Here is a 25,090-nt window from a genome sequence, read left to right as displayed (position 1 = left end):
TAATTCTAAGCTTAGGGGAGATAGGGCTATACCAGATAACTGATTTTGGATTGTTTGCTTCTTAATTTCTGAGAGGAAGTACATAAAGCAGGTAAAAGTTAAACACTTCAGGCTAACTCTGGAAAAGCTATAGGATGTCTTGCAAATTAGGCAAACTTCTGAGGTTTTCGACTGCTTCCATAAAGCTGTGGAAGATTAGATATAGCAAATGAATGGTCCTTCCAGCCTAATTTTTCAGTGGATTTGTGGTAGCAATGCAACTTTTGGGGTTCCTTTGGTACGTTTTTCTTTTCTTTCTTTTTTTTTGAGACAGAGTCTCTCTCTGTCGTCCAGGCTGGAGTGCAGTGGCGCAATCTCGGCTCACTGCATGCTCCACTTCCTGGGTTCACTCCATTCTCCTGCCTCAGCCTCCCGAGTAGCTGGGACTACAGGCGCCCGCCACCATGCCCGGCTAATTTCTTGTATTTTTAGTAGAGATGGGGTTTCACCGTGTTAGCCTAGATGGTCTCGATCTCCTGACCTCGTGATCTGCCCGCCTCGGCCTCCCAAAGTGCTGGGATTACCGGCGTGAGCCACCGTGCCTGGCATTTTGTTTTTGTTTTTGTTTTTGTTTTTTTTTGAGAAGGAGTCTCCCTCTGTCTCCAGGCTGGAGTGCAGTGGCATGATCTCGGCCCACTCAACCTCCGCCTCCCGGGTTCAAGCGATTCTTCTGCCTCAGCCTCCCAAGTAGCTGAGACCACAGATGCGTGCCACCATGCGCCGTCTAGTTTTTGTACTTTTAGTAGAGACTGGGTTTCATCATATTGGCCAGGTTGGTCTCGAACTCCTGACCTCGTGATCCGCCCACCTTGGCTTCCCAAAGTGCTGGGATTACAGGCATGAGCCACTGTGCCCGGCCGGTACATTTTTCTAAACACAGATGCTACGTGGCTTTCCTTTCTTTGTGCAGTGCTTGCATCTTGAATCCGGAAATCTTCGTCTGTTCTCTGGCATTCATGTAGTTGCCATATTGAAAGAACCAGGGATGCAGGTTGATAGGTTCTTGTCCTTTTTTTCTCTGCCTCTTCAAGATCACTAAGGGAGAGTGGACATTTTGTATGTGTGTGTGATTGATCTGTACTGTGGGCATCCAACACTCTCTGAAGGTTCATTATCTGTAACCTAAATGCTTCCTTTTATACTTTAGATACATTAACTCTTGCTCTCTTTCTCTGAGGTCCTCAGCTTTTTGTTGGATAATTGTCTAGGGTGGCATTTGGGAGATGATTTACATCCCTGCCTTTCTTTGTCTAGACTGAGGAATCACAGCTTCCTAGAATGCTGTCACAGGTTTTAGTATCTAGCCTTCTAAGTGCCTGTAACTCCTAACTGAATCTACTTCAAGTTCTCTGCATCTTTCTCAAGAGAGCTATGAAATCCAAATCTGAGCATCGTCATGTGGTATGAATATAACTGGAGTTGAGCATAATGAGGTGATTATCTCACTTTTGCATTGCGTAATCATGCCTTCTGGCATCACGCTGGTTCTTTGTTTCCTTTTTTTTCTTTTGAGACAGAGTCTTGCTCTATCACCTAGGCTGGAGTGCAGTGGCACGATCTCAGCTCACTGCAACATCAGCCCCCTGGGTTCAAGCAATTCTCATGCCTCAGTCTCCCAAGTACAATTAGAGGCATATGCTACCATGCCTGGCTAATTTTTGTATTTTTAGTAGAGACTGGGTTTCTCCATGTTGACCAGGCTGATCTTGAACTCCCGGCCTCAGGTGATCCACCCACCTCGGCCTCCCAAAGTGCTGGGATTATAAGCGTGAGCCACTGTGCCTGGCCTTTTTTTTTTTTTTTGAGGCAGGGTCTCTGTCTGTCACCCAGGCAGGAGTGCAGTGGAGTGATTATGGCTCATTGCAACCTTGACCTCCTGGGCTCAAGCAATCTTCCCACTTCATTTTTAAATTTTTTTGTAGAGACGAGGTCTCACTATGTTGCCTAGGCTGGTCTCAAACTCCTGGGCTCAAGTGATCCTTGTGGCTCGGCCTCCCAAAATGTTGGGATTACAGGTGTGAGCCATTGTGTCCGGCAACTTTTGCTATTTTGTATGTGACTGTTTTTTCCTCTTTGGAAGCTTCAAGGATCTTTTTTTATTTTTATTTTTATTTTTATTTTTTTAAGTATTGTGACATAATCATGATTCTGTACTCTGGTGTAATTTTTAATTTATTATATTGGTCATTTCTGGAAATTTCTTCTTGTAATATTTCATGAATAATTTCCCTTGTTGGCTGTGTGTGGTGGCTCATGCCTGTAATCCCAGCACTTTGGGAAGCCGAGGCAGGACGTTTGCTGCAGGCCGGGAGTTCAAGACCAGCCTGGTCAACATAGCGAGGCCATGTCTCTTTAAAAAAAAAAAAAAAAAGCTGGGGATGGTGGCACGCACCTGTAGTCTCAGCTACTCAGGAGGCTGAGGCAGGAGGATCAGTTGAGCCCAGGAGTTTGAGGTTTCAGTGAGCTATGATTGCGCCACTGCACTCCAGGCTTTGTGACACAGTGAGGGTCAGAGTGAGACCCCATCTCAAAAAAAGAAAATTTTTCTGCTTTGTTTTCTCCTTTATGGAATTTTTCTTAGAAAGAATTTAGAGATTCTGGAGTGATCTTCCTAATTTTTTTTTTTTTTTTTTTTTCAGACAGGGTCTCTCTGTCCAGGCTAGAGTGCGGTGGTGCAATCTTGGCTCACTGCAGCCTCACTGTGTGAGCAGGTGGCTCACACTTGTAACCTCCTGGGCTCAAGCAGTCCTCCCACCTCAGCTTCCAAAAGTGCTGGGATTACAGGTGTGAGCCACCATGCCTGGCCTGATCTTCGTGATTTTTAAAAAATGTTCTCTCCCATCTGTGTTCTGGGAAATTTCTTCAACTTTATCTTACAACCCTTATGTCAAATTTTTAACATTTCCATGCTTTATTTCCAAGTGTTCTTTCTTGATCTCTAAATGTTTCTTTCCAGAATTTGTCTGCAACCTCCACCTCCTGGGTTCAAGCAATTCTTGTGCCTCAGCCTCCTGAGTAGCTGGGATTACAGGTGTGCGCCACCATGCCTGGCTGATTTTTGTATTTTTTTTTTTTTTAGTAGATATGGGGTTTCACTATGTTGGCCAGTCTGGTCTTGAACTCCTGACCTCAAGCAATCCACTTGCCTCGGCCTCCCAAAGTGCTGGGATTACAGGCATCCCCAGCCTCATAGAAACTTGTTATAGGTTTTAGTAACTGGTAGACTTAGCTACCTTCTTGCTTTTTTTTTTTTTTTTTGTAGGGTTTTCCTATTTATTCTTGTTTGTTTATTCTTCCCATTAAACTTTGTAATCATTTGTCTACCTCCAGAAAGTAACTTTAAGCTTTTATTGCTATTTAAACTTTATAAGTTTATGTAGGAAAAACTAGAATCTTTATGATACTGAATTTTTCCATCCAAGAAGAAGGTATGCATTTCTCTATTTAAGTCTATTTTTCTGTTTTCAGGAGTTAAAACACTCATTAGTTTGGACATTTCTTTCACCTGCTGTAACTTTTAACACAATATCATGGATCATACTTTTTGTGTTTTATACTCTTGCTTTCAGTCTTAAACCTCATCTTTCTTAGGATGAAATTTCCCATTTATGGTTTCTGTCATAATTTCTGTAGGAGGGAACGGCTCTTGTGAGCCACATGTCACCTGGAAGAGGACTGAGTTTGTGTGGGCTGTCTTCGTTCTACAGTAGATAAGTAGAAGTCTGTTTCCCCTGGTTGTCTGGGGACTGCTGTGAGTGACCAGCAGCCTAACTGTGATACTTGGATTTCTGCTGTCGCCCTTGAGTGTTGTTGCCAGGCAGACTGTCCTCAATAGGTCGGGATGTTTTATTACCATGGGAAAGATAAGAGGAGAATGCGTAACTCTGGGAGACCTGCCCTTGGCACTCCGGGGTGCTGTGGAAAGAAATGCCTGAAATGATGGTACTTCAAGAGATAACACAAGAAAAGTTGTCTTCATCAGAATCTCAGAAAAGATAAAATCATTATAAAAAAAATTCAGACAGAGGAGCTTCCGGGTTGGTGACCACATCAAGGTGCTGGGAGGGGGTGGCATGCCAGGGAGGGCATGGGAGCTCCGTGCACCCCTCAGCCCCACATACCTTACCCTGTGCGTCTCCCCCATTTGGCTGTTCCTGAGTTGATTCCGTTAGAATAAGCTGATTATGCTTTCCAGAGATAGTCACAGCAGTGTGAGTGACGATGCCTCCAGGTGTTGCTAGTCCCCAGCCCTCAAGTCATCCCCAGCCTTTTAATCTTCCTGAGATCACATATACTGTGAAGCAAAGACAAGCCATCTTCATTGTCCCCTGTCCAAATTCCTGACACAGAATAAATGAGCGTAAAAAAATGGTTGCTTTATGTAAAAAAAAAAAAAAAATTCAGCCAGATTTCATGCCACTAAAATAAAATAGTCTGCTTCAAAGAAGCCCTGGGACTTTTGTTTCCCTTGTAAACAGTCTATCGCTTTCCCCTCTACTTGGTGAGCGAGTAGCCACACACCCCCTGTGGGTTCCCCGTGACTTGGTATTTGGTTAAGCAATGGTAAACATTAACATGGAGCTTTCTTATCATCTGCCTTTTTCTTGGCATCTGACACAGAAACTATTGAGATGAATCAAAGTTTTTAGAAAGCCTAATTCTTGTATACGTAAACTTTGACTTTTGACCACAAAGCTGATCTTTCTATGTTATTACCAAGTTTTTTCTTTAAAGATTTTGCATCCGTCTATCCCATTCTGTCACCCATCTCTCTCTCCTTTACTCCGTCCGTGGTTACTTAATAGAGAGGAGGGGGCAATGGGAGAGAAATGAAGGTTGGAGAAGGAGCTGTACGAAGTTCTGGGGAAGAAAGTACAGGGTTACTATTTCTTTTTGGAGCTGATTCTTTGCGTGCTTTGTGTGCACAGATGGAGTGGTTTATGCCTGGGGCCACAATGGATATAGCCAGCTTGGGAATGGGACGACCAACCAAGGCATTGCTCCCATCCAGGTCTGTACCAATCTCTTGATCAAGCAAGTGGTGGAAGTGGCTTGTGGCTCACATCATTCAATGGCTCTGGCAGCTGATGGAGAGGTAAGTATGCTGCTTTTATTCTTTATTCTTTTTTTTTTTTAAATCGTAGTAAATACACATAATATAAAATTTACCAGCTTCACCAGTTTTAAGTGTATCGTTCAGTGGTGTTAAGTACGTTCACCTTGTCATACAACTGTCACCAGCATGTACCCACAGAACTGTTTCATCCTGCAAAACTGAAACGCTCTACCTGGTAAACATTGACTCCCATTCTGTCCTCCCCTCGCCTCTGGCAACAACTTTCTTTTTTTTTTTTTTTTGAGGTGGAGTCTTGCTCTGTTGCCCAGGCTGGAGTACAGTGGCACGATCTCTGCTCACTGCAAGCTCCGCCTCCTGGGTTTATGCTATTTTCCTGCCTCAGCCTCTTGAGTAGCTGGGACTACAGGCGCCCACCACCACACCCGCCTAATTTTTTGTATTTTTAGTAGAGACGGGGTTTCACGGTGTTAGCCAGGATGGTCTCGATCTCCTGACCTCGTGATCTGCCCGCCTTGGGTTCCAAAAGTGCTGGGATTACAGGCGTGAGCCACCGCGCCCGGCAAACAACTTTCTACTCTGTTTCTTTGAGTTTGATTACTCTAGGTACCTCACGTAAGTGGAATCATACAATGTTTGTCCTTTTGTAACTGGTTTATTTCACTTAGCATAATATCCTCAAGGTTCTTCCACTTTGTACCATATGATAGGATTCTCTTCATTCCTTTTCAGGGCTGAATAGTATTCCTTTGGATACATATAGTAAGTGCCCACATAATGTCATTGATAGATTCTTGGAAACTACAACTTTAAGCAAAAAGACATGTAATGAAACCAGTTTTACCATTGGCTAATTGATAAAAACAAGAGTTAAGTTCCTATGGTATATTTCTGGTCACAAAGACATCACCAAACTTCTGAAGACCCAAACCACTTCTTAAACATTGAAATAAATGCAAACTAATACATATATTTAACAAAGATTAATAAAAGCAATAAGAGAATTATTTACCCAATTTATGGTGAATCACTGAGTGGGGGTGATCATAGTGGTGGTGGGTTAAGTCAAGGAATAAATGTTTGCAAAGCAGAAATTGCAAGGGGCACCTCCTACCACCACACAGTTCAAAAGCAAACAATCACAAATGTGACAGCTCACTGAGGGTGTTTGACTGTGTTGTTTATTGTTATGCATTTGTACGGTTATTGTCTACTTTGTGAATTTTTTTTTTTTTTTTTTTGAGACGGAGTTTCACCCTTCTTGCCCAGGCTGGAGTGCAATGGTACAATCTCGGCTCACTGCAACCTCTGCCTCCTGGGTACAAGTGATTTTCCTGCCTCAGCCTCCTGAGTAGCTGGGATTACAGGCACCTGCCGCCATGCCTGGCTAATTTTTTTGTATTTTTAGTAGAGACGGGGTTTCACCATGTTGGCCAGGCTGGTCTCGAACTCCTGACCTCAGGTGATCCTCCCGTCTCGGCCTCCCAAAGTGCTGGGAATACAGGCATGAACCACCACGACCAGCCTACTTTGTGAATTTTTATTTTCTAATAATTTGTATTCATTTATTCATTCATTCATTTTCCAACCCATTTGTTCCAGTTCAGGGTTGCATGTGGCCACAGCCTCTTCTGGCAGCGCAGGACACCAGGTGGGAAGCAGCCCTGGACAGGACACAGGGTGCACTTATGTATACCCCCACACTCACTCTCACTAGAATCATTGAGACATGTATATAGCTTAGACACAACCTAGTCTGCACAGCTTTGGGGTGTGGGAGGAAATCAGAGTACCCAGAGAAAACCCACACAGACATGGGACATGCAGACTCCACAGACAGTGGCCCTGGCCGGGAATTGACATTTTTTCTCATTAGTGTTATAACAAAATGATGTTGAATGAAATGACGTTTTTTTAAGGACCTGCTGTAAGCCACATTTTGTTTGTCTATTCATCTGTTCATGGATGTTTGGATTGTTTCCACTTTTGGCTATTGTGAAAATCCTCTAATTTTAATGACCATATTTGTACTTGATGTGGTGTGAATATTGTAGCCCTGTGCATGTAGCCAAAAACCTTGTGGGAGTGCACTCTCAGAGTCTCTACCATAACGTGTATTGTATAATTAAGATTATACTTTTGATGGCAGTAGAATTCATTCTTTTTTTAAAAAAATTTTTTTTGTAGAGACAAAAATCTGGCTGTGTTGCCCAGGCTGGTCTTGAACTCCCGGGCTCAAGTGATCCTCCTGTCTCGGCCTCCCAAAATGCTGGGATTATAGGTGTGAGCTACCGCACCCAACCTAGAGTTCATTTTTTAAGGCAGCTGAGTCCCATGCTCTTTGCTAAGACTATAGCTCAGATGTGTGACAGTGTTCTGTACTGTTTTTTTTAGTGACCCCATCCTTAAGGTCTATTTTATTTTTCAGTATATGTAATGAGTTTGGAAAAAATAACTTTACTATCCTTCTAGTAGGTACTGTAACACTTATTCAGCCCCCAAGTTTGCACTTACCTTAAAGGTCACTCATCCTATTGATTCTGTTTACTAATCTTTTATACCATCTTGTTCCTCTCCATTTCCATTGCCTTTGGTCAAGTCTTGTCATTTCCTGTGTAGACTACTGCCATAGTCCCTTCTATTCCATATCTTTTAAGTTGATCCATCTGTCCAGTCTTGCTCTGCTGTCTTCTCTAGTTTCTAACACAGATTAGATCATACTGTTCCTCTCTTTGAAGTTCCTCAGTGATGTTACAGAGATTTTATTAAGTAGGACAACTTATAAGTGAACAAACCCAAAAGGTTAGGGAGACCAAGATTTCATGACTGGGATGTGCTGCAGCCAGGCATAGCACCCAGGCCTCATTCCCTAGATCCACTGTTTCCTAGTTCATTTCTTGGTTAGTGGAACTACAGCCCCAATTTTTAAACAAGAGTCAGCAGCACTGCAAGGGAATGTGCTGTATTTTGGAAGTGCCAGAAGAATGATTGCTGAAATTAGCTCAAAATTGCTAATTTGTGCAGGCTGGGTTCCTGATTTATTTTAATCTTAAGCATATGGTATTTTGAATAATTATTCTGAATATTAATATTTGCATAATTAAACTAGATATTTATGTGAATATACTTTGAGGAGGTGTTGCAGGTTATTTGTTTTGTACCTGTGAAATGAACCTGTAACACATATACCAGAGGGCTCTACTGTTGCCTTGGCCAGCATCAGATAAGAATCATGGAAGCCACACTCAGTGTTTACGTGGACCACCTCCTGCAGCCACGTGAAGCGGGGAGGGGAGCGGGGGCTTAGACATTTTCCTAATGTTGGAGGAAATTATTTCTTCTACTGCTAACACCTCCCTCCCTAATTCATCTCTTTGTTTATAGTCTTGTTTAGAATGATTTCCATGAGGCTGGGTGCGGTGGCTCATGCCTGTAATCCCAGCACTTTGGGAGGCCGAGGTGGGCGGACCACGAGGTCAGGAGATCGAGACCATCCTGGCTGACACGGTGAAACCCCATCTCTACTAAAAATACAAAAAATTAGCCAGGCATGGCGGTGGGCACCTGTGGGCCCAGCTACTCGGGAGGCTGAGGCAGGAGAATGGCATGAACCCGGGAGGCGGAGCTGGCAGTGAGCTGAGATCGCGCCACTGCACTCCAGCCTGGGGGACAGAGCGAAACTCCATCTCAAAAAAAAAAAAAAAAAAAAAACCAAAGCAAAACGAAAAGAATGGTTTCCATGGAAAACAATGAATATTTGTGCCCAAAGAGTTGAGCAAATGTTTTACATCACTGATGCTTGTGTGGCATATACCACATTTCCTATTGATGCCACATTCGTATGTGTGTATGTGTAGTTGTGTGTGTATACACATACACACAAATTATAGAGGGAATGTAGCATGGTGGTCAAGAGCATAGCTAGACTGCTTGGGGTTAAATTCTCTTAGCACTACTTACCAGCTTTGGTACCTCAAGCAAGTCACTTAACCTCTCGTGTTTCAGTTTCCATGTGTAAAATGGAGATGTATAAAGTGGATACTACCTACTCTAGGGTCACTTTGCAGGATTACTAGGCAGGTTAAATAGGTTAATGTGTGTAAAGCATATAGAACTGTTTAGCACATCTTAAGTACTCATTAAGTAGGTTAATTTTAATTTTTATGATTATTTGTGTTGGGGTGGAATTTCCACCCTGACTATTCTTTCCTTTTCCTTTTTCTTTCTCTTGTAGGTATTTGCTTGGGGTTATAACAACTGTGGCCAAGTGGGATCAGGTTCTACAGCAAATCAACCAACTCCTCGAAAAGTTACAAACTGTTTACATATTAAGAGGGTAGTTGGCATTGCCTGTGGTCAGACTTCATCCATGGCTGTTCTGGACAATGGCGAGGTGAGGTGTCTCCACTCCCATTTCCCTTTCTACCTCCTTTTTCAATTACATGTCAGTTCTTCACAAGGTGAATGTATCAGATGGAAGAAGGAAGAGTGCTTTGTTTTGGTAGCTCCATTGAAAGTTAACTGATTACTGACTGAGAAGCTGGAGGTTTTTTGCTCCTCAGTATGACTTTTCTAAATTCCAGGATTTACCTGAAAGTAAAGATTCTATCTGTCTAAGTTGTATTTTTTGCAAGATCCAAAGAGCCTAATGCCTATAGGTATTTGTTCATGATATTAATGTAATAGATTAAAGAATTTAATCCTACCTTTCTCTTCCAATGAAAAAATGTCAACTGTACGTTTTAAAATTAGCCGATAAAGTCCTTGTAGAACCACCTACCTATATCTTGAATGTTCACAGGAGGAAGCAACTTGCAAAAGCAGATTTCTTGTGGGGTCCTGACTGTTGTTAGCTACGTTTAACAACTCTCCCTTTAGTTACCCCCTGCTGTGGTCACTTTTGAGCTGATGGTTATTTCTATGAAATTAGTCTCTGGATGCAGCTTCCGCTTAAATAGGCCATTTACTACCTATGTATATTTTAGTGTATGAAAATTATACAAAGATATTACCCTGGACACACATGTTTTGGCATCATGCATTGGTGTGCTAGGGCAGTGGTCCCCAACCTTTTTGGCACCAGGGACTGGTTTCACGGAAGACAATTTTTCACGGATGGTGGTGTTGGGGGCATGGTTTTGGGATGAAACTGTTCCACCTCAGATCATCAAGCATGAGTTAGATTCTCATATGGAGTGCACAGCCTAGATGCCTTGTTGTGCAGTTCACAATGGAGTTCGTGCTCCTATGAGAATTTAATGCTGCCATTAATCTGACAGGAGGTGGCGCTCAGGCAGTAATACTCCCTCGCCCGCCGCTTACCTCCTGCTGTGCAGCCCGGTTCCTAACAGGGCACGGACTGGTACCGGCCTGCGGCTCGTGGCCTTGGGATTGGGGAACCCTGCGCTAGGGTGCTTTAGAGTTTATGCATAGACCTTAACTTATGTTAACTTATTTTTTTAAAAATCAATCTCAGTATCATGAAGATGACTTCAGAATTCCTTGGGATGGCCATTGAATATCCTCCATTGCAGTATTCTTCTCTTATTTTTAAAAATAAGTTTAATTTTTAGGTTATTATATGGTTATTTTAACAAAGTAAAGGAAGACAAGTGAAACAGATAAAATAAAAAGTGAATACCTTTTCCCAATCTTGTTAATAGTTTCATGCATATCTTTTTGGACTTTTCCCTTAAACAATTATATATGGGTGAGTATAATTATCTTTTTTTAAAAAAATGGGATGATAATACCGACTGTGGCTTTTCTCTGCTATTCTTCAGCCTGCTTCCCACTCTCCTGTATAGCATCCTCTGTTTATCTGTGTCTATGATCAGACCATTTATGCGGCTTTCCATCATTATGGCTGCTGACTTTGGCTTCTGCAAATGACCCAGATACAGAGCTCTACTGATGAACATGTCAGTTTTCTAATTTTTTGCTGTTATAGACAGAGTTGTGGTGATTTTCTGTGTTAATCTGTGTGTGTGTATCTTTGTACACTTATACAAGTATTTCTATAGAATAAATTCCCAAAGAATTTCTGGGTCAAGAAGTATGCCATTTAAAATATTGATAGCCACTGCCAAATTTCTCTCCAGAAAGTTCATGTCTATTACACTTCTGGCACTGGGTGAAAGTGCCTTTAATCATCTCTCCCCAGGCCCCTAAAGTCCATTCCCCCTTTCCCCTCCATCATGTTACCCTGAAAAGCCCCAGTTTATGTCTGCCACCCTACATTGCTGTGGGGCTTGATGCCACCACAAATCTTGGGTTTGTAATTTGAGCAAGGCCTTTATTGGTTCCTGGTCAGTACTTTTTCCTATGGCTATTTGGAACCTTTAACATTCCTGTCAAACCTATGCCTAGCTCTGTTACTTTCAGCAGATGGGCCTCCTCTCACTCTATATCCAAGGGACTGTCATGTTCTGGGAAGTCTTCTGTTTTTAATCCTCTTTCCTCTTCTTTCCCTCTCTTGATCCCGCTGTCACTCCTTAGTTTAGAGCCTCATCAGAGCTCACCTATTTGCTAACGAGAGAAGAAATGACCTCCTAAAGGTTCTTCCTGCCTCTAGCCTTATATGCTCCATCATCTTTCATACTGTGGCCAGCATTATCTTTCAAAAATGCAAATTAAATTAATATTTCAATGAGAAATTTATAGATGTATTGCACTTTTCCCTGGTATGTTTTTTGTCACTTTCCCTCTGAGCTCTTGCCTTTCCTTCTAGTCTTTTTGTTGTTGTTGTTGTTGCCAGGCTGGAGTACAGTAGTAGCACGATCTTGGCTCACTGCAACCTCTGCCTCCTGGGTTCAAGTGATTCCCCTGCCTCAGCCTCACGAGTAGCTGGGGTTACAGGAACTCGCCACCACGCCCAGCTAATTTTTGTATTTTTAGTAGAGATGGGGTTTCACTATGTTGGCCAGGATGGTGTCGATCTCCTGACCTTGTGATCTGCCCACCTTGGCCTTCCAAAGTGCTGGGATTATAGGCGTGAGCTACCTCACCCGGCCTTCTTCTAGTCTTTCTACTACCACTACCACAGATGTGTCCAGCCAAGCCCACCTACTTATCATCTAAACTAGCTTCTAATGCAGTCAATGCCTTCTGCTTGGAATGGTTTTTCTCTACTTCATCCTTCAGCTCTGCTCCAATCTCCACTTTTTGAAAAGTCTTCCTTTATCTTTCTTCCTAGAGCTAAAGCCTTCCTCCTTGCTGTTCTGCAGTGCCTTGATTATACCTATTGTAGCACTTGCTACCCATCAGCAAAAAATTTGCATGTATCTATTTCGCCTGTTAAACTGTGACCAAAAACTAGTACCTTTCAGAGTGTTCTGACATACAGTAGGTACTTAATAATTTTCAGTGAGGCTCAAATTCCTCATGTATTAAACAGGAAAGAGTGACTTGCCCCAGACTATCTAATTAGTAAGTCATGGAGTAGAAACTGGTGCCAATTCTGTCATTCCCTTCTGCAAAATAGCTTCTGTTTGGAGATCAGTTGCAGGAGCATAGAGTAGAATATAGGTGTTGGAAGTATCTGATTTATTTAGATGGGCAAGTTTTTTGTCTCTTCCTTCTTAGCAGCCGTTTAAAAAGCTCATTCTCTCCCTTCTGTCCTGTCTAAGGTATATGGCTGGGGTTACAATGGCAACGGTCAGCTGGGCTTGGGAAACAATGGCAACCAGCTGACCCCTGTGAGAGTGGCAGCTTTGCACAGCGTGTGTGTGAACCAGGTACGTGTGGTGCACTCTCAGTTAGTGGCTTCCCGTCTACCTTCCCTGCTCTAACTTGGAGAAATATTGGAGGTTTACTCTTCAGTTAGTCTTTTCTGGCAATACTCTGTGCCTTCATCTTCCACATTTAATATTATATCTTCCCTAATTTCCCACGAGGAGAAGCAAGACTATGGTGTTGGCAAAACAGGCTCGACAAGTTAAAAAAAAAGAAAACAATGGAAAAATTCAGTAGCCTAAGGTTTAGGCTTTTCTAATGCTTTTTTGTTTGTTTGTTTTGTTTTGAGACGGAGTCTTGCTCTGTCTCCCAGGCTGGAGTGCAGTGGCGCAATCTCGACTCACTGCAAGCTCCACCCGCCGGGTTCACGCCATTCTCCTGCCTCAGCCTCCCGAGTAGCTGGGACTACAGGCGCCCGCCACCACGCCCGGCTAATTTTTTGTATTTTTAGTAGAGATGGGGTTTCACTGTGTTAGCCAGGATGGTCTTGATCTCCTGATCTCGTGATCTGCCTTCCTCGGACTCCCAAAGTGCTGGGATTATAGGTGTGAGCCACCACGCCCAGCCTTCTAATGCTTTTTTAATGTTCCAGCAAATGTCAGTCCACCCCTGGTGATGAACTGGCATTCTGCAGAAGCTGGCTGTAGCCTTTAAGTAGATGTTCTCCCTGCCCTTCCTGTTTTCTTGCTAATGGTAACCATTTCAATTTACTTGCAGATTGTCTGCGGCTATGCACATACTCTAGCACTAACAGATGAGGGCTTGCTCTATGCCTGGGGAGCTAACACATATGGGCAGCTGGGAACTGGCAATAAAAATAACCTGCTAAGCCCAGCACACATCATGGTGGAGAAAGAAAGGTAACTTGGCTGTGCCATGTCTTGGGACTCTATGTGCGATGTGGCCTTGGGGCTGTGTGTGGCAGAGCTGTGGTGTTTGGCTTTGTGATTCTTCTGTTTATTAACGTTCTCATTTTGGACAAAAGAGATTTTTGTCCAAAATCTTACCCCTTCCCCCTTCTCCCTCCTCTCTCCCCGCTTCCCTCTTCCCCCTTCTCCCTTCCCCCCTTCCCCTTTCCCTTCCCTTCCCTTTTTTGAGACAGGGTCTCTGTCACCCAGGCTGGAGTGCAATGGCATGATCTCGGCTCACTGCAACCTCCACCTCCTGGGTTCAAGTGATTCTCCTGCCTCAGCCTCCTGAGTAGCTGGGATTACAGGTGTGTACCACCATGCCCAGCTAATTTTTGTATTTTTTAGTAGAGACAGGGTTTCACCATGTTGGCCAGGCTGGTCTTGAACTCCTGGCCTCAAGTGATCTACCCACCTTGGCCTCTCAAAGTGCTGGGATTGTAGGCATGAGCCCCACTGTGCCTGGCCTAGGCAAAAGTGTTTTGAGTAGTAGCCAGAATGAACATGAGGTTGATATGATTCTTACGTAGCTCTCTGAAATAACCACCTGTGATTGATAGGTGTGAATGCATCTTGGTATAATTACTGCGGTCTTGCTGTTGCCCTTTTAGTATGGAAGACAAGTAAGGTCTATGGCCATGTTGATGTTTATGGTGTAATATAAACTTTGAGCCAAGTAAAACAACTTTTAAGTAAATCTGCTCTTGAAAGGACATTATCTGTTTAAATATTGATTTGATATAATGTGTGTTACTGGAATAGATGCTTGATGTTGTCCAGCCTAATTGTAAGGTCTTACCTCCTATGTCCTGGAGTGCTGACTTCTGATTATGAGACCTTACCCAAGACGCATACTACTGAGAAATATAGTAAGCTTGGCTTGTTTTCCTGTTGGATTGGAATGTTCGGAGTCTGTGACCCCTCAGCCAATGCTTATCAGCCCAGTGACTGTTCTGAGCTCTGGTAGGAGATGAGAGAAAAAGTTATATTTATAAAGAAATGGGCCAGGCACGATGGCTCACACCTGTAATCCCCTGCACTTTGGGAGGCGAAGGCAGAGGATCACTTGAGCCCAGGAGTTGGTGACCAGCCCTGGCAACATAGCGAGACCCTGTCTCTATAAAAAATACAAAACTTAGCCGGGTGTGGTGGTACAGCTGTGGTCCGGGAGGCTGAGGTGGAAGGATTGCTTGAGCCTGGGAGGTCGAGGCTGCAGTGAGCCATGGTCATGCCACTGCACTCCAGCCTGGGTGACGGAGTGAGATCCTGTCTCAAAAAAAAAAAAAAAGAAAAAAAAAAAAGAAATGGTATTTAAGCCATCACATTTGTTAGGGCATTTTCTCAGTGTCCACTTCCCTCATTTGCTTGGATTTGCTAGTCTGTTTTCCAAGTTTTCCTCGATGGTCTGTGTGATCTACCCTAACTCACAGTGAGCTGAGGATGAGAAGTGGGCATTTGGGAAAGGAGAACAGTGCTCTTGCCCTGATCTGTTGCTTTTGTTGGCAGCTAGTGTCCCTGGAACTTGTACTGTTGTTTTCTGAGGTGTTGCAAGCATGAACTTTTAAATTGCCTTGTGTGGTGTGCTGTGGGCTTCTGTGATCATGAAGTAACATGCATTTTTCTTAAAACTTTTCAGGGTGGTAGAGATTGCAGCCTGTCACTCCGCCCACACGTCTGCAGCCAAGACGCAGGGTGGGCACGTGTACATGTGGGGCCAGTGCCGGGGTCAGTCCGTGATCCTCCCGCACCTCACCCACTTCTCCTGCACCGACGACGTGTTCGCCTGCTTTGCCACTCCTGCCGTCTCGTGGCGCCTCCTGTCTGTGGGTAAGAAAGTGCAGGGCCACCTCCACCCAGGAAGAATGGTACTACCAACTGACCAGTTTTCCTGTGTCTTTGCTGGTTTTGGGATCTCTTAGAATGTTTTATTCTCTATTAGCTTTCATACCTTCCCTCAAAATAGATGTGCATAATCAAATGTATTCATATATCATAAAATATTACCATGAACTTTAAATTTTCTCTCATAAGTGCTTTCATTTCAATTGATATCAAATTCACATAACATGCAATTAACCATTGTAAAGGGTACAGTTTAGTTGCATTTAGAACATTCATAATGTTGTACATCCACCTTTTTTTTTTTTTTGAGACAGAATCTCACTCTGTCGCCCAGGCTGAAGTGCAGTGGCACAATCTCAGCTCACTGCAACCTCCACCTCCTGAGTTCAAGCGATTTTCCTGCCTCAGCCTCCCAAGTAGCTAAGACTACAGGCACCTGCCACCACACCCAGCTAATTTTTGTATTTTTAGTAGAGGTGGGGTTTCACCATGTTGGCCAGGCTGTTCTCGCACTCCTGACCTCAGGTGATCCACCTGCCACTGTGCCTGGCCTACATCCACCTTTTATGTCAAATTCTAAAATGTTTTAATCACCCCCAAAGAAAGCCCTTATACGTTAATTAGTCACACTCCATTCTCCTCTCCCCCCAGCCCCTAGCAACCACCAGTTTGCTTTTTGTTTCTATGGATTTACCGACTCTGGAGAGTTCATATAGGTGGAAGCATGCAATGTGTGACCCATGTGTCTGGCTTCTTTTACTTAATGTTTTTGAGGCCCATTGACGTAATATGTCTCCGTTTTCATTACCTTTTATGACTGAATAATATTCCATTATATATATACACCATATTTTGTTTGTCACTTAACTGTTGATGGACATGTGGATTGTTCCCACCTTTGACTCTCGTGGGTAGTGCTGTTATGACTGTGTATAAGTTTTTGGGTAGCCTGTTCTTAAGCACTTCTGTTATACTAGACTTCTTACAGAACTTGATATAATACCAATCAAAAATAAATTTTCTTTTTTTTTCTTGAGACGGAGTCTCACTCTGTTGCCCAGGCTGGAGTGCAATGGGGCGATCTCGGCTCACTGCAACCTCCGCCTCCCAGGTTCAAGTTCTCCTGCCTGCCTCAGCCTCCTGAGTAGCTGGTATTACAGGCGCGTGCCACCATGCCCAGCTAATTTTTTTATATTTTTAGTAGAGACAGAGTTTCACAATGTTGATCACGCTGGTCTGGAACTCCTGACCTCGTGATCCGCCCGCCTCAGCCTCCCAAAGTGCTGGGATTACAGGCATGAGCCACTGCACCCGGTCCAAAAATGAACTTTCAAAAAAGTGAATAACCGGCTGAGTGTGGTGGTTCACACCTGTAATCTCAGCACTTTGGGAGGCCGAGGTGGGTGGATTGCTTTAGCTCAGGAGTTTTAGACCAACCTGGGCAACATGGCGAAACCCATCTCTACGAAAAATAACCAGGAGTGGTGGTGCCTGCCTGTAGTACCAGCTACTTAGGAGGCTGAGGTGGAGAATTGCTTGAGCCTGGGAGGTCAAGGCTGCAGTGAGCTGTGATTGCACCACTGTGCTGCAGCCTGGGTGACACAGCGAGACCCTGTCCCAATAAAAAAAGCGAACAACTTGTGGTTTCTAAGGTGACACATTAACCCCATCTTCCTTCTTTCTATCTTTGTCTTTCAACTGATTTCAAATTCTTTTATTTTAGAAAGGCATCAAAACAGAGGTATTATAAAGGGTAGTGGAATTTGGGGTGATATTTGGTTACATAATCTGTACGTTTTCTGAATATTGTCTTCTTTAAGAGTCCATTATTGGCTGAAAAAGCTAGGATGTCTTAAAACTGAGTAGCCATTTACAAGGTGACTTTAATCTTTTTATTTTATTTCTTGTTTATTTTTGCCTTCTTGCTAGCATATTTAAGTTGTTCTTTTATTTATAAGCAGAGGGAATAAGTGGGTCATGATGCTCTGTGCTTGAAAATTAATGTAGTTCTTGGCAGTTAAGGTGTTTGGGTTGCTCAGCAATTGATATTGAAGGTTAGTTTTCTAAAACATCATGCTTAGGTGTGTCAGACAGGTGGAGTTGTCCCAATTAGGTGACCAGTCATGGGCATGGAGGCAAAAGGATGCTTAGGAAGAGTTAAGCTTGAATTAAAGTGAAACCAATTGAATACTCCCTTTTACTTCATTTTGCCATGTTCTTTAGGTATAATACAGTTGTTTTTTTTTTTTGCAGTGAGTATTGTGATTGGAAAATAATTGTTTCACTGAATGGGACTATTTGGCCAGAATTGCACATGTATGGCATGCACAGCTGAAGCACTTCTGTACACATCTTCAGATTTGTATATACTACTTAACCTGGACTTGTTATAAAAGGCTTCCCCCAGTTCTTACATCTTAAAATGGCACAGGCATTCTTTTCAGAACAAATGTCCTAACAATTTAAATGTTAAATTTGGAAAAAATATGGTCATTGAATATATCCTCCTAGATCGGGGTCCCCAAACCCCAGGCCATATGCCTGTACTGGTCCGTGGCTTGTTATTAACTGGGTTGCACAGCAGGAGGTGAATGGCAGTGAGCGAAGCTTCATCTGTTTTTACAGCTGCTCCCCATTACTCACATTACCGCCTGAGCTCCACCTCCCATCAGATCAGCAGCGGTATCAGATTCTCATAGAAGCGTGAGCCCTATTGTGAACTGCACATGCGAGGGATACAGATTGCGAGCTCCTTATGAGAATCTAATGCCTAGATGATCTGTCACTGTCTCCCATCACCCCCAGATGGGGCCGTCCAGTTGTAGGAAAACAAGCTCAGGACTCCCACTGATTCTACATTATGGTGAGTTGTGTAATTATTTCATTACATATTACAGTGTAACAATAATAAAAATTAAGTGCACAATAAACTTAATGTGCTTGAATCATCCCCAAACCATCCTCCTTCCTGTCCCGGTCCGTGGAAAAATTGTCTTCCACAAAACTGGTCCCCGGTACCAAAAAGGTTGGGGACTGCTGTCCTAGATAACTTCTTTCCCTTCCACCCACTAAAAGTCAAAAGTGTTTTTTCCCTCTCACTTTGTGATCTCATCTGAGTGTTAGAAAGAAAGTCACATGGTGAATTCACCCCTTTGAGGAGGATTTCTTCTCTGAAAGGATGTACTATACTTGTTGCCAGGAGCAAAGAGGAGAAAGAGTCATTTCAGCCTAAGACTGGATGCAGAAGTTGAGGCACTGATGAGAAGTGGTTTTTTTTTGGATGGGTGGGGGTAGCAATCTAGACTCCTGGACTCTTGGCCCATCTTAGTCATTTGTATTCTTTTACCCACCAGTGATCCAGGTTGCAAGGTCAGGGGAAGCCTGACTTTTGAGAGGTTTTCTACCTTTCCTCTGTAGCCAGGAGAGCTCTGCATTGCATGGGGTGGAGGGAGGGCTGTCAGTTAAGGTCACAGGGCTTAGGTGAAAGATAATTCCTTAGGAGATTCTGATGATAAAGCTTGCAGATAAGCTCATTTGTTAAGTTTCAGCCTAGGTTTTAGCTGTTGTCCCTCCTCTAGGAGTTGCCCTGGTGACAGCAGGCTACCAAGGGAAACAGGTTCATCCCAGGCTTGGAAGCTGAGGTCTTTGATTAAGATGCTGATTATTAACTCAGCTGTGGGCAGTTGAAACCTGCTTTGTGTATCCATAGCAGCTTGATTCGATGCCTGGTGAGGATCTCTGGAATTTAAAAAAATTTCCCCATTAGCCTTTTTCTACTTCTTTTCTTCTTTCATACATATAAAACACAAGAAAACATTGTGGGAATTTGTACAAGTGCCTTTACTTTTCCTTGTAGTAACACAGGTCTACTTCCATATAACCACAACAGCAATTCTTCTTATCAGGTAAGGTGATCGTGTGTTCTTATAAAACTGTTCCCTTCATATAGGTGTTGTTTCTAAGTGAATTTGCTCTGTGTTTAGACAGTGAGTAAGGATTATGCATATAGTGATTTTTAGGGTTAACAGAGATGTTTAGATTCCAGATACTTAGGAAAGAGTTTCTCTGCTTGAGAACATGACCGCTTAGCATTACCATTTAATTGGTAAGTTTGTTTCTTGCACGTCCTTGAGTTGGGTATGCTGACCCCTTGAAAGTACCCCAAAGCAGAAAAAATATATTCTTAGTGTTTCAGTCAAGGAAAACAAATTCTTAGTCTTAGAAGAGAACCATTCGTTTTGAGAGGGGGTTATTATGTTATCATGAAGTACCTATAATTTTTTTCTTTAAAAATATACATTTCTAATGTATAACTAAGCATATAAGATGGTATTTGACCTTTCTAAATACCATCTTTTGGTGGTTTTCTTTGGTAGTTTATAGATGCAGGATACTATTTTAATACCGTAGAATTGATTTGTCAAACAAGGTATGAACTCTTGAAAAAAAAACAAGTGGAATTATCCACCACGGTCATGATGATCTTTTTGAAGTCTTTTGAATCTTCAGTCTGTTCCTTGAACTTTCCATATTAATATATGTTTGTTGCCTTCAGAGCATGAAGACTTTTTGACAGTTGCAGAATCACTGAAGAAAGAATTTGATAGTCCAGAAACTGCCGATCTGAAGTTTCGAATTGATGGAAAATATATTCATGTCCATAAAGCTGTTTTGAAAATCAGGTATTTTTGCATGAGCTCAGAAACATCAATAACTTGACTTTATTTTTGCCATTTCTATTTCTTTGTTATTCCACAAAATGAGTACTGATAAACAATAGCCTTGGTAGTAGAGAGAAATGTCACTACTTAATATTTTTGCAGATAGTATCAGTCTATTTCATGTCAAAGAGTTTTTTGTGACACTCATGGAGCGTTTTAGAAAAAGTGTAATGTAGGAGTTTAAGTATTTGTCTATATTGGTTTTTTGTTTGTTTGTTTGTTTGAGACAGAGTTTCACTCTTGTTGCTCAGGCTGGAGTGCAGTGGCGCGATCTCAGCTCACCGCAACCTCTGCCTCCCGGGTTTAAGTGATTCTCCTGCCTCAGCCTCCCGAGTAGCTGGGATTACAGGCATGCGCCACCGTGCCTGGCTAATTTTGTATTTATAATAGAGATGGGGTTTCTCCATGTTGGTCAGGTTGGTCTCGAACTCCCGATCTCAGGTGATGTGCCCGCCTCAGCCTCCCAAAGTGCTGGCATTACAGATGTAAGCTACCGTGCCCAGCTTATATTGTTTTTTAAATTAAGGATCTTGTGAATACTCATTTCCATCAGAAAATTTGTTTACGTGGTTAAAGAAAATACAAAACGTTATTATTGAAAAGTGTATTTGCCGTCTTTTAATTATAGATTAAGCAGAAAACGCTCATAGTCAGGAATGCTGTGCTTCTGTTTCTAAGGGACATCCAATTACCAATTAAAGAATGTTCTAGGCTGAGTGTGGTGGCTCATGCCTGTAATCCTAGGACTTTGGGAGGCCAAGGCGGGAATATCACTTGATCCCAGGAGTCTGAGACCAGCCTAGGCAATACAGCGAGACACTGTCTCTACAAAAAATAGAAAAAATTAGCCAGGTGTGGTGGTGCGTTCCTGTAGTTCCAGCTACTCCGGAGGCTGAGGTGGAAGGATTGCTTGAGCCCAGTAGATCAAGGCTATGGTAAGCTGTGATCATCCTGGGAGACAGAGTGAGATCTTATCGCAAAAATGAAAAAAAAAAAAAAAAAAGTTTTTTAGATATAGTTCCTTGTATAAATGTGAGGGAACTATGCATTTATTAGTAACTGTTTGCCACAAAGGTTGCCATTGTAGAAAAAGGCATATAAGCTAAGACCATTAAAGTGGCCATTTACAAGTATTCTTGGAAATTTAGGTAAAAACCTATTGGCAAAGAAATACATTTGAAAGGAACAGAAAAGCCCTATGTCGTTCCTTACCTAAGGGAGTAAATATCTGAACCACAGTATTAATTGAAAAGATGAACTGGAACTGTTTCTGTCTGTGCACCTGTGGTCAGCCAGTCTATTCCTTTCATGTACAGTTTTCAGACCCTGAAATCAGGTAGAGTAATTTTTTATGTAAGTGAAGCTGTTTTTTTAGTATTCTGAATGGATTTTTTTTTTTTTTTTTTGAGACAGAGTCTCATTCTGTCACCTAGGCTAGAGTACAGTGATGCAATACCAGCTCACTGCAACCTCCACCTCCTGCGTTCAAGTGATCTTCCGACCTCAGCCTCCCAAGTAGCTGGGATTACAATCATGCACTACCACGCCCGGCTAATTTTTGTATTTTTAGTAGAGACGAAGTTTCGCCATGTTGGCCAGGCCGGTCTTGAACTCCTGACCTCAGGTGATTGAGGCTGACCTGCCTCAGCCTCCCAAAGTTCTAGAATTACAGGCTTGAGCCACTGCACCTCAAAATACTTTTTGTGCCGTATCTCACTTTAAAATAATTTAAAAATACGATTTTTGGAAAGATGTAACTATGTTATACCTAAGACAATCCAATATTCAGAAATCAGTTTCTTATGTAAGTGGCTTTGTACATGTAAATACAGTGTAGGAGCTACTCAGGTTTTCTTGAAATATCTGACTATCCTAGTGGATGTGAGTGTTTTATAAATAAGCTTGTAGCAGGCCTGGGAAGAGAGGGAGGGGAGCAGGGAGAAAAAAAAAAAGGAGTGATGGCTGTTTTGACTATGAGTCAGAAAAGAAGAAAAATTGTCAGATAATGAGACAATAATCAGCTTGATGTAATCCAGTTAACGTATAAAACAGTTTTAAGAATATACTTATTACGTAAAACAAAAAACAAATGAATCATTTTAATGTTAATATATAGTCAGAAGTTTTGAAGTCTTGTTTCCGAATTTCTTTCACTTTATTGTTTAAAATGCATTTCTGTACGTCAATTTAAAAAAAACAAAGGAGCAAAAAAATCTTGGGGACCATCAAATGGAAACAGTAGTGGAAGTGCTAGGTACTTCCAGGCTCTATGTATACCTATTAGTATTTAATAGGAGTTATAAAAAATGAAAGTGTATATAAAAGGCATGTACAAAAACCACTTGCATGTGGAATGTTTTTTGGGTGCTAACTAAAGGTCTGTGATCCCGGTGTGTGCAGGCCCAGATAGTAGTTAAGGATACTTCTTTTTTTTTTTTTTTTTGAGAAGGAGTTTGCTCTTGTTGCCAGGCTAGAGTGCAGAAGCGCGATTTTGGCTTGCCACAACCTCCACCTCCCAGGTTCAAGTGATTCTCCTGCCTCAGCCTCCTGAGTAGCTGGGATTATAGGCATGCGCCACCACGCCCAGCTAATTTTGTATTTTTAGTAGAGACAGGGTTTCTCCATGTTGGTCAAGCTGGTCTCGAACTCCTGACCTCAGGTGATCTACCCGCTTGGCCTCCCAAAGTGCTAGGATTACAGGCGTGAGCCACCATGCCCGGCCCAAGGATACTTCTGTTTATCTGATTTTGTCAACTTAATTAGGTAATTTTTTTTTCTTTTTTAAAAATTGCTGCTGAACAAATAAGACTTTTGCTTTTCTGTTTTAGGTGTGAGCATTTTCGATCCATGTTCCAGTCATATTGGAATGAAGACATGAAGGAAGTGATAGAAATCGACCAGTTTTCCTACCCAGTGTATCGTGCCTTTCTCCAGTACCTCTACACAGACACAGTTGACCTGCCGCCAGAAGATGCTATAGGTACCACGGTAGCATTGGGATGGACGAGCCACATGGTCGAGAATATATCCCCTCATATTCTTAGTCCTGAAATGTAAAAAGCTTCAGGTGTATTGGCTTTAATTTGGTGCTTAAAAAAGATTTGAAGTAAATATCTTTAAAAATAGTATTGTGTGAATATTATGGTTAATAGTTTTGGACCTAGTTTATGACCATAGGCTTTTTTGTTCTAATGTTACTGAAGGACTTTTTTTTTTTTTAATTTATTTTTAAGTTCTGGGGTACATGTGCAGGATGTGTAGGCTCGTTACATAGGTAAACGTGTGCCATGGTGATTTGCTGTACCTATCAACCCATCACCTAGGTATTAAGCTATGGGCTTATTTTAATTTTCTAATAGTGAAGTATAAGTTGCTAAGGCATTTAGCATTTTAGAAACAAAATGAGGATTGAAATTGCATTTTTTGCCCTTTCTTTGTACTATTGAAGAAATTGTCTAAAGTAAATATAGGAGAGGTGTGGAAGTGGAGAAGGCAAACAGTAAAAAAGAGAATTTATTTACTCAAATTCAGAATCGTGTCCACTAAGAAACTTCTAATTTACCTGTACACCTCTGTTCACCAAAACAAAATCTCTGTGTATTGGAAATTATTATACATTTGATTAAACCTTTCACATATCTTACTTTTAGGTCTTCTGGATTTGGCGACATCTTACTGTGAAAACAGACTGAAAAAGCTTTGTCAGCACATTATCAAGAGAGGAATTACTGTGGAGAATGCCTTTTCGCTATTCTCTGCTGCAGTCAGATATGATGCAGAGGTAACTTAAACAGCAAACAGAAACCAAACCACCCTTAACTCCCTTCGTGCTCGTCTCCCCTACTTCTCGCGTGAGGCATGGAAAACGATGAGTCACTCCACTTCTGTTTAGGGAATCAGTGAACCCATTGAAAACTGAAATCTGCCCTTGCTTCTATTAATTCCCTCTTCATTGTTTCAAAAGTCGTTGTTCCTCTACTTTCATTTCTAAGTAAGACAGGAAACGAACCAAGGTCCTAGCAGCTGTGCTGCAGGTTGGAACATAAGGTGCCACACCTAATTGGACTAACAAACAGCATATTTTAGTTTCAAGTCTTTCTTAATGTCAGCATATGTGTTTATTTCAAGACTCACCTTGCTGTCTTTCCACCTCTGCCCTGTCATAAGCTGGGGATGCGTATGATTTGTATCTGTGTATGCTCTGCAATTCTATTAGTGTCTAATTACAGCTCACAGTTATTTACCTGTTAAGAACTTGCTGTGGACTCCTTTTGTTTTTGCACTGGGTTGAGTTCTTAATCTGGGATTCACAGATCTCTTGAGCCTGTGAATTAATGGGCTTTTGGGAGTCTGAAAGTTTGTGTGCGTTTTTTTTGAAGAACCAAGGCATCAGACTGTAAGCTCCTCGTGAGTAGGAACTGTCTCATTCATCTGTATACCCTATAGTGCCTGGCACATATTAGGCACCTGATAAATGTTGAACTGGATGAAGATAGTACCTTAAAGGAAGCATTAAGGATGATCAGTGAGCTAAAGGCGGGTATGGTTGGTTTCACAGATTCAGAGAGAATAAAAGGTAGAGAGCAATAGCTTTGGAGTTTCAAAATGTCTAGCTAAGGTATGCATGTAGAATGATACAATTAGCCTATCCTTGCAGATACTTTGTTGTCATTTGACAAAGCAGAATATCTGGTATCAAGGAGTTTATCAAACACCTGCAAAGATCTGCAGCTGTGTCCTTTGAGGTATAACAGAGGACACACTTCATCACA

At 42.2% G+C, this 25,090-nt stretch overlaps 1 protein-coding gene across 4 annotated transcripts in view; it reads left to right on the top strand.

The window, feature by feature from the left end:
- The window catches only part of RCBTB1 (RCC1 and BTB domain containing protein 1), a 53,570-nt gene that overhangs the window by 19,535 nt on the left and 8,945 nt on the right, over nt 1–25,090 (top strand). For 3 of the 4 annotated variants that reach the window (XR_004247751.2, XM_032150900.2, XM_032150899.2), the window contains 8 exons: nt 4,968–5,134; nt 9,348–9,506; nt 12,742–12,849; nt 13,565–13,707; nt 15,392–15,582; nt 20,153–20,279; nt 23,147–23,298; nt 23,969–24,099. Coding sequence is in view for 3 of the 4 variants with exons in the window: in XM_032150900.2 (XP_032006791.1) it covers nt 4,968–5,134; nt 9,348–9,506; nt 12,742–12,849; nt 13,565–13,707; nt 15,392–15,582; nt 20,153–20,279; nt 23,147–23,298; nt 23,969–24,099 (1,178 nt within the window). In the remaining variant the exon portion in view is untranslated. Of the gene's footprint in view, nt 1–4,967; nt 5,135–9,347; nt 9,507–12,741; nt 12,850–13,564; nt 13,708–15,391; nt 15,583–17,850; nt 20,280–23,146; nt 23,299–23,968; nt 24,100–25,090 lie in introns of those variants that run through there. The other variant, XM_032150902.2, reaches the window with a different exon arrangement.

This window comes from Hylobates moloch, unplaced genomic scaffold, assembly GCF_009828535.3.
Source record: "Hylobates moloch isolate HMO894 unplaced genomic scaffold, HMol_V3 SCAFFOLD_4, whole genome shotgun sequence".
NCBI classification, from domain to species: Eukaryota; Metazoa; Chordata; class Mammalia; order Primates; family Hylobatidae; genus Hylobates; species Hylobates moloch.
This window is presented reverse-complemented; position numbering and strand designations above follow the sequence as displayed.